This window comes from Myotis nattereri (assembly GCF_964212035.1).
Source record: "Myotis nattereri genome assembly, chromosome: 9".
In the NCBI taxonomy this organism is placed as follows: Eukaryota; Metazoa; Chordata; class Mammalia; order Chiroptera; family Vespertilionidae; genus Myotis; species Myotis nattereri.
Window position 1 is genome coordinate 14,841,326 of NC_138084.1, and position 9,447 is coordinate 14,850,772.

The window sequence follows — 9,447 nt, forward strand, 5'->3', positions numbered from 1 at the left end:
GCTGCCAGCTGCTGACCATGGCTTTCTTTCACTCTGTGCCGCCCCCGAGTGGTCAGCGCACATCATAGCGAGCAGTCGAACTCCCGAGTGGACAATTTGCATATTAGCCTTTTATTATATAGGATGTGGATTCTTTTCCTTTCCTCTAGCACAGTGTAAATAGTATTGGAACAATATATTTTAAATACGTGCTAGAATTCCGCTTGCAGGCCTGCACCTGAAGGTCAGGAGAGTTTATATTGCTGCAGTACGTGGTTTCCTTCTTTCTCTGCAGGTTCAGGCCAGCCTCGTAAGGCCAAAACTAAAAGCCAGAATGTGAGTCACCAATCAGACACCCTTCACAGGCCCCACCCCCAGGTGATGAAAGTGATCCAGCGTCTGCAGAAGATCATAAATGAGTACATCCTGCAGCTGGAGAGCAGGCACCAGCAGGAGGACCTGGAGCAGGAGGAGCAACAGCACAGCCAGAACATCAGGGACCAGGAAGCCATCCTCGTCCATTTAATGTGTGAGGTGGTCAACCTCTTACACTCCGGAGCCTCAAGTAGCGTGGAGCTCCAACTGCCTCGCCTTTCCCTGGACTCAAGGGGTGGTGCTGGAGGTGGGCAGCAGGCCCAGTCATCCAGGGAGCCTGACCAGCTAAGTCCCCAACTGAGTGATTCGGAAACTGCATTTATCAGCTGTTACCTATCCAACCGTGGGATTGACGTCTCTGCCTTATACCAGTCCAACTTCCAGGACTTCATAGCCTACCAAGGAGACAAATACCATGAGGACAAGAACACCTTGGTGAGGATGTGGGTGGTGGGAAGGGCACAGTAGAGAGGCCCAGTCACTAGGATTTACTGAGTCCTGTGCCAAGCACTGTGCTCTCTCACTTACTCTTCCCGGGCTTATGAAGCAGGTGGTATTTTCTCTTTATGGATAAGGGGATGGGCACAAAATAGAGTGACATGCCCAAGAAAGGTGAAGGGCTGAGACTGGGTTCCCTTCTTCCCCTCTGCTTTCCCGAATCCCTGCTCTTACCTTCTAGGAGTCACTGTGGTCACAGTAGAAGTGAGCCTGTTCCCATGGGACCCAGTCTAGAAATGATAGTCAGCAGCCATGAGGATACAAAGATTAATGACGTTTCAAAGAGCACTAAGGGGTTACCAAGTTTGGGTGGTCTGGGGAGGTGTCTTACAGACTGAATTAGCCAGAGGTAGTGGGATGTGGGGTCCCCGGGGGGGGGGGGGCGGGGGGGGGAGCAAGCAACTACAGGTGTGAAGCTTTAGGTGGGAAGGGCTTGGAGTGAATGGAAAGGAGGCCCATGTGGACAGAGTAGGGGCAATGACGGCTGTGACAAGAAGTGTGGACAGGGGTAGGGTATTATCCTAAGGGTCAGTCTCTTAGGACAGGGGGTCAATGAAAGGCTTCCAGCAAGGGATGTTCACAGCAGCTCTCCAGCCAGAGAGTAGAGGACAGCACGAGTATATCATCTCTCTGCTTCTAGCTGAGTGACATGTGCTCAGTGGCCATGTGCTTTTCTGGGGGCCAAGTGAGTCAGGTACCCCCTTGGACTCTGAGGAACTGCAGCTCCTCTAATAACTTGAAAGGCCTGCACATGGAAATGGGAATAACAAGAGGTGGGCCTGTGGTGCTTAAGGATCCAGATTCTGGGGCAGGCAGGTAGAGTCTGTCCATCACCAAGGTCATATGGCAAGGGTAAACTAGAGAGTCAAAGTCACTAGGATTTACTGAGTCCTGTGCCAAGCACTGTGCTCTCTTGCTTACTCTTCCTGGCCCTATAAAGTAGATGGTATTGATCCTTATAGATAAGGGAATGGGCACAAATAGTGACATGCCTAAGAAAGGTGAAGGGTTCCCCTCTTTCTCTCTGGTTTCTTTCCCTGAGAAAGTGTACTTGTCCTTTCTTAGCTTCACTCCTTTTAAAGCAGGAATCATCATAGAACCCTTTTCTTAGGAGTTGTGAGAATGAAGGCAATGAACAAGAAGCACTTAGCCTAATAATAGCCTATTGACTCTAGTCAATAAGAACCAAGTGACTGGTCCAGCCGTGGGCAAACTACGGCCCGCGGGCTAATCCTGCCCGTTTGAAATGAATAAAACTAAAAAAAAAAAAGACCATACCCTTTTATGTAATGATGTTTACTTTGAATTTATATTAGTTCACACAAACACTCCATCCATGCTTTTGTTCCGGCCCTCAGGTCTACTTTAAGAACCCACTGTGGCCCTCGAGTCAAAAAGTTTGTCCACCCCTGGACTGGTCACTGGTATGCAACTATCTCTATGGCTCTAAAGGGGGATATTGCAAGCTGTATGATTTTGGGGCTGTGAATTGCCTCACGGGACAGTGAGCTCTCCCCTTTGGAAATCATCCGGGAAGAGCACTTTTTGACATGTTTAAAGGGTTCCTCTAGGCTGGGCAGGAGGACTGATCTCGGATTCCTCCATCTGCAGGGCCTCATCAACCTTGGCCTCAGTGAGAACAAGCTCTGCATTGACCTGCTGACTGAAAGGGTGAGCCAAGCTCCGGGCCTGCTGGGGCCCATATTCAGGCCCAGCCCCCCGAGCATGTGGTCGCTACAGGAGTGGGACTTAGGCGACTAGAAAAGGGAGTGGGGAAATGGCTTCTAGAATAGCATGTGTCATCTCCTGGATTTTCTGACTGTTCAGAGGTATTCTTTGGATGGGTATATTTTGGGTAGACTGACAAGGGAGCCTCTGGCCCAAGTTGGGGAGGCTGTTAATTCAGCAGTTCTTAGTAAGTTATCCATTGTGTGATCTGATAAGAAGGTCAGGGCCTCCCTTCATTCAGGAGCATGCAGCATGTGTCCCCATTGCCCTCTGGGAGGCCCTGTGTTGTAGGGCAAATGCCCACCTGCATCCTAGGAGTAGAATGAAGACTGTGGGACTTCCCTGGTCTGGCTGTCCTCATGCTTTATTTGTCAACAGTTGAGTCGGAGTGACATGAACTACATTGATGATGACCTTCTGCAATATCCTGATTGGAGAGGACATGCATTGTAAGTAACTTCCAGATCCATGCCTCCTAGTCCACAGGCACCAGTTCTTAAGCAGGGAAGAACTCAAAGTATCAGATTCTTGGTTGGCTACCTCTGTTTCTTTCAGTGAAACCTCTAGAAAATGTCTAGGACACAATTTAGGAGGCAGCCCAGTAAAATAAAAATAGCCCAAGCTCTCACACTAATTGTCTGTCACCTCGGGAATCAATAATCTCGGTCAGTAACCCTGTAACATGAGATTAGACGCCTTGCTTTTTGGAAAAGACTAAAGTCGAGATACGGAATATGAAAGGGCTCCTGGGCCTGAAACCACAAGATCTGTCTGGGTCTGTCTACAGCCTGAGGGAAGAAGTAGCCCGGTTCCTGACCTACTACTGCAAGGCACCTGACCTGCTTGATCCAGAAAATGTGAGTCAGTTTCCCAGCCTCACTTATCTCCTAGTGGAGAGATATATTCTTAAGGGGCCCGCCTTTTCTAAAGGGTTCAGGGAGAACCAGCAGAGGCCTTCAGGGCCAAGATGGAATAAAAGCCAATGGATTCCAACTTTGGAGGTTCCTGGTCCCTGTCCCTACTGAGGGGGAGGGAGACAGAGGGACTAGCCCATCATTCATAGAGATTCTACCTTCTGTGCATCTTCTTCAGGTGGTTGTTCTCAATAGCTCCCTCTCTGTCTTCTTGACCCTGACCATGGTGCTGTGTGATCCAGGTGGTAAGTTGATGGGCTCTGCTTTCCCTCAGGGAAATAGCAGCACACAGGCACTGGGCCTCGAAGAAGAAGAGCATCTTGACTCAAGGCCGTTGCCCTAAAATGCCGTGACTCTCCTATACTGGTTATACTTTCCTGCTGTTTCTATAGGAGTGAGGAATTTGCATCCCCACTTAATGAGGAAGGAGATCAAGGGAGGGTCCTTGAGGAAGTATGCCCTTGGGAATGGTGAGAACCAACCCATTATATTATTAGCTGGGATTTGGGGCTCAATTCCAATACAGAGAGCCCTGGTAAACTGGCTTAAATTATATAGAATTTCTATCACCTTCTTCTCCTCAAAAACAATGTCTATTGAGTTCTAGATCAAATAAGACTGAAAGATCTGTTCTCAGTGTCCCTCTTAACAATGTCTGAGCAAGAGTCTCAGACTTTAATGAGCTTTGGCTGCTTGGAAGGTAGTTACCAAGGTGGCCAGTTTCATTCAAATCAGTACGTCCTCGGTTAGTTCATCAATAAGGCCAAATGATGGGAGGAGAAGCATACTTGAGACCACCAGATGTAGATAACATGAGTCATGTGGAGAGAAAGAGCCCTCCTTGTGCAGGGGCCTCAGCCTCTGGTGTTTGCCCTGGAACTGGCCAGAAGTTGTAAATGTTCCGTGCTCACCATGCTAGCAAGGTCGGCTTGATTTGCACCTTGGCTTCTGAGCCATTCAGAGCACTGTTCTTCCTTTGCCTCCTTCTATAGTGTAGCCCCAAGGCAAGGACACTTGAGTTTTGTCCCCCAAATATTGTTTATAAGAATGGCTACCTTTTACAGAGCCTGAGCCCCAAAGCATTTCCCCAAGTAGCAGGGATTGCCCAAGTAACCTACCCTGTTAGTAGAGTTGCTGCTCGTCTGGGGGTCAGGTGGGTGTGGTGGGTCTGACCGAGAGACCCTGGACTGACAGCCGTGTCTCCCTGTGCTTCCAGATGCCTTTCTGATCCCCACCCCCTTCTATTCTGGCTTCACATTAACTGCCCGCCTGTATTCAAAAGTTGAGCTGATTCATGTCCACCTGCTGAGGAAGGTCAGAATGGGGCCCTTTTCCTGCTCAGCCCACCTCGGCAATGAAATGTTCTGGGGGCATTCCAAGGTTTATGGGTGGGGCTAGCTTTCCTGCCATATAAGTGATGATGGACAAATCATCACTAGAGGGCATGTAGGACGGGTACCCTGGGTATGAAGACCAAGGATTATTCACGGTTTATGGGAATGAGGGATCAAAGCTTAGAAGCAGTCAGATGGGCGCTCCTCAGGCAGGGTTTGTGTTCCAGATCACTAAGGCGGACAGCCAGCCATTCCAGCTGATTGTGGACAAGTTGGAGAAAGCCCTGCTGGAGGCTAAGTTTAAGGTAAGGAGAGGACCATGGGTCAGGGTGGGCACTGCTGCCCTGAAGGGGGTTCAGTGCTGAGCCTCTGCTACAACTTTCTGAGCAAGACTGTGCGGGCTCCTTCTTCAGAAGAGGCAGTGTCCCAGGGGCATGTCCCTCTGGGAGCCCTGAGCCTTCTCAGTGGCAGTCCCCAGTGCTATTTCCATCTCTGCCCTGGGGGCAGTATGGTAGTTGCTTCAGGGTTCTATGTAGACCTTGGTTATGTGACCTATATTGGGTGTTCTGACTGACATTGGCTCAATGTGAAGTATTTGAGTTCATTGGGTTATGTTTGGTTCTTTCAGGGGAAAAAGGTCAGAGGTCTTGTTCTCTTCAACCCCAATAATTTTATGGGAGACATCGACAGTTTGGACTCACTGAAGGAATACCTGGATTTTGCCAAGAGGTAGGGGTTTAACCCTTGAAATTGAACAAATTGCCATCGGTCATGGACAAGAAGTCAGAACCAGAAATAATTTCCCCTAACTATGCTTACTGCTTATTATACTCTGCAAATTGGTGTACAACTAACTGAAATGGGAACAAAGGAAAATGCAACCACATGCTTACAGCTTCCACCAATCTTTTTTTCCCCAATTTCTTTCTAGTATTTTCCATGTGCAGACATCTACGTAAGAATCATACTATAGTTTTGTTACTCAGCCACTTCCTGTAGCCTGAGTGCTTTTCCAGCATCTACTTCCCAAACTATTTGGCCCGAGGTGCCAGGAAAGAGAGACTGTTGGATGATGTGGGGTGAAGATAAAGACATATCCCCACAGAACTTTATGTCCCACTCCTAAGAACATGTTCACATCTGACATGTTTGGAGTCCCTAAATAGCCCTGTTAGGGGTAGATAGTCTTCTATTCTCTAGAAGAGAGGCACTTATCTAAGCCTCATAACTAACCCAGACCAATTAAAGGTGAAGCATGGGGACAAAAGGAAGAACATTGCAAGTCCTGGGTTAGAATTTGACAGAATTGGGTTCAAGTCCCCGCTTCAAAACCTGCCCATAGAGGGTATTAACTTTGTCTCAGAAACTAGTTTCCTCATCTGTGAAATGGAGAGAACAGTACTGCCTCAGAGGGCCAATGGGAGAATAAACACGATGTGCATATAAGTCTTAACCCACTTAACACCACGAAGTGGTCTCTGCTTGAGGATTAAAGGGTTCAGTAAGATTTTCTCATGTGTGTCTTTTGTATTCTATGCCTTCCAAGTATTCCCTAGCTGTGTGTAAGGTCCTTTCTGGTGCACCAACCCTTCTGCCTTACCATGATCTTTGGTGGATGGGCAATAGGAGGATCTGATCTGTATCCAGAATTGACCATAACAGAAAGTGAGTTAAGATTCGAGAGAGAACCTTGATGTTTTCACTTTTCTGCCTAACTTGCAGGCACAACCTACATGTGATTATTGATGAGACTTCTATGCTGTCTGAGTTTCGTGCGTCCATCCCATTCCACAGTGTTCTGAACATGAAAAGGTGAGTTGTTCTTATTCCCGCTACAGCTGAGACCATTAGCTTCCTGCTTTTGCACAGTGATTTCATGTGTCATAAATTTACCTGGCTAAGTTTCAGGAATTGAGTTAAATGTGGAAATAAACAAAGTATGATCTTTCCTCCTAAGTACGTTTGATCTAAATACCATGTTGTATATGAGATACTTGAGGGCAAGGTAGAAAGACCACTGTCTAAAATAAAGTTAAACCTCTACAAAAGGTCTGGGTAGTGGACCTCAAGCCAGTTCCCAATTCCCACACACAGACCTTAAGACTTCAGCACTCAAACATTTCTCTATAACCTTGATTGTACTATCTCCTCTCCAGTTTGCCTGACCCCAACAGGACCCATGTGATCTGGGATACCAGTAAGGTGAGTCCCAACAGCCTATCCTTGGGTTGGGAAGGAATGGAAGCCAAGAATATAAGGTATTCCCTCCCTTACTCTCTTCCTCTAGAGTTTTGGGATCTCTGGCTTCCGTTTTGGCACTCTGTACACCCACAACAAGGAGGTGGTCTCTGCTGTTGGCGCTTTTGGCTTCCTCCACGGCATCTCTGGCATCACCCAGCACAAGCTGTGTCGGCTGCTCCAGGACAGGGGTACTGAGCTCCATCCAGGCATCTCGGTGCTCAGGACCACGGGGATTCCTGGGTCTGCTTGGGCCTCTGACATGCCTTCAATCCCCTGACATCCTGTTCGTTGTCTCAGGTGTTATGGTGGAGGACAGGAAGTTTGAGGGAAGGCAGGATGCAGCTCAGAGGGGGCACTAGGGTGTAGACAGGAGCGGGAGGCGCTGGTCTAAAAGCCAGGATGGGCTTTAATTTCTGGCTGTCTGGCAGCTCATGCTCTGCCTGGACAATCATATGCAGACTTCAGGGGGAACTTCAGAAATCCGTCCTTATGTCAAGGCCTCTTTCCCCTTTCCAATATTCTGCTTGCTCAGGCAAAGATTACAAAGAAATAAGTGCCCTGACTCCTCAAGTCTGACCTAACTTCACCTGCCAAGGTGGCCAAGGAAGCGCTGCCATTTGGGCAAGTTGCTGTGGCTACATCTATGGCCCTTGGGTTCTTCTGCCCCTTGGATCTGAGGTGAATGCTGGCGTCAGGGAGAACTTCCCCCTTTAGTGCCATAGCCCAAACATAGAGAAGGGCCCCTTTCTTTAATTCCCTGTAGTAGAACAGATCCAGTCTAGCAGATTTAAATTAAAAGCTGGGATGTCTATAATAAGCTGGGATATCTGTAATAATAAAAGCGTAATATGCTAATTAGACCAGACAGCCGAACGACCTTCTGGATGTCCTTCCGGATGAAGCCACAGTGGCGGGGGCCAAGGCAGAGGCAGTTAGAGGCATCAGGCAGGCAGGCAACTGGTTAGGGGCCACCAGGCAGGCAGGTGAGCAGTTAGCATCGATGAGGCAGGCAGGTGAGCGGTTATGGGCAATGAGGCAGGCAAGCAGAGGGGTTAGGGGTGATAAGGCAGGCAAGCAGAGGGGTTACGGGTGATTAGGCAGGTAGGCAGAGAGGTTAGGAGTGGTCAGGAAGGCAGGCAGACAAGCAGTTAAGAGCCGGCGGTCCCGGATTGCGAGAGGGTGCAGGCTGGGCTGAGGGACACCCGCTCCATGCACGGATTTCATGCACCGGGCCTCTAATAATTAAATAAATGAAAGTAACCAAATAATCTGGTTGAGAAAACAACTTCCATCTTTGGGTGAGTAAAATGGTAGATAGGAGAAATCCAATTACCTGTTTCCCTACATGGTGCCAGGCCCTTTGATATTTGGCAGAAACCAGGTTCCCAGCCCCGTGAACATGGCTATCAATTTGGGAATTACATGGGAGCTTAAATGCCAATGTGTGGACTCCACCACAAAGTTCTGACTTAGGTGATCTGGGGATATAATCTGGCCACGAGGATTTTCACAAGCTCCCCTGGTGGTTCTATGTGCTGCCAATGCTGAGAACAACTGGGCTAAGATCATCGCCAAATACATCAAAGTCCACTGTGTGAGGCTGTAAGGCAGGAGGTATGGGGAGCTATGAGTTCCTGCTTCCTGATCATTTGACAACAGCAGCATCAACCCATTATAGGAGGATGCCCTGACTCTTACTGTCAGAGCTATAAACTAAAACAACACTCCTACAGGTTTACTGAGAAGCCCAGTGTCTCCTCCAGAGCTGTAGGTAGGTAGGAGGTGAGTTTTGAATATGGATTCCATCAGCTCAAATATAGTACAGAGTCAGTCTTGGACAGAAATAGCTGCCAGGAAGCCCAGGTAGGGAGCATGTGGCAAAGACTTCTTGGCAGTTCTTTGCCACAAGACCTGTGACAGCATTCTCCCCTATCGCCATCCAGAATGGATTGACAACGTGTACCTGCCCACTAATCGCTCCCGGATGCAGGAAGCTCACAGATACATCACCAACAAGTTGAAAACATTGAAGGTCCCTTTTCTCAGTCGTGGCTCTGGCCTCTATATCTGGATCAACTTGAAAGAGGTGAGCTCGGGGGTGAGGACAGGTGTCCTTGGGCAGACCTGCCTGGTAGGTCTTGAGCTCAGCTCTGTCCCTCTGCCTTCCCTAGTACCTGGACCCATGCACATTTGAGGAAGAGCAGCTCCTTTATCGCCGCTTCCTGGACAACAAGCTCCTACTGGCCCCTGGCAAGGCCTACATGTGTAAGGAGCCTGGCTGGTTCCGCATCACCTTTACGGATAAGCCCCTCCGCCTGAAAGTCGGTGAGTGGTGCTGACTTCCACTCCTGGTGTCTTCCACTCCTGTAGTCCAATAG

General features: G+C 48.7%; 1 protein-coding gene across 1 annotated transcript; it reads left to right on the top strand.

The window, feature by feature from the left end:
• Window positions 1-360: 360 nt before the first annotated feature.
• On the top strand, window positions 361-9,447 carry LOC308524662 (putative inactive 1-aminocyclopropane-1-carboxylate synthase-like protein 2; the record flags this gene model as incomplete). Its single annotated transcript, XM_081099244.1, has 14 exons — window positions 361-789; window positions 2,464-2,523; window positions 2,959-3,029; window positions 3,368-3,437; window positions 3,673-3,739; window positions 4,711-4,808; window positions 5,056-5,133; window positions 5,457-5,557; window positions 6,551-6,640; window positions 6,985-7,030; window positions 7,116-7,257; window positions 9,013-9,155; window positions 9,241-9,394; window positions 9,440-9,447. 14 exons carry the CDS (start codon window positions 361-363, stop codon window positions 9,445-9,447), a joined length of 1,557 nt encoding a protein of 518 aa, XP_080955370.1.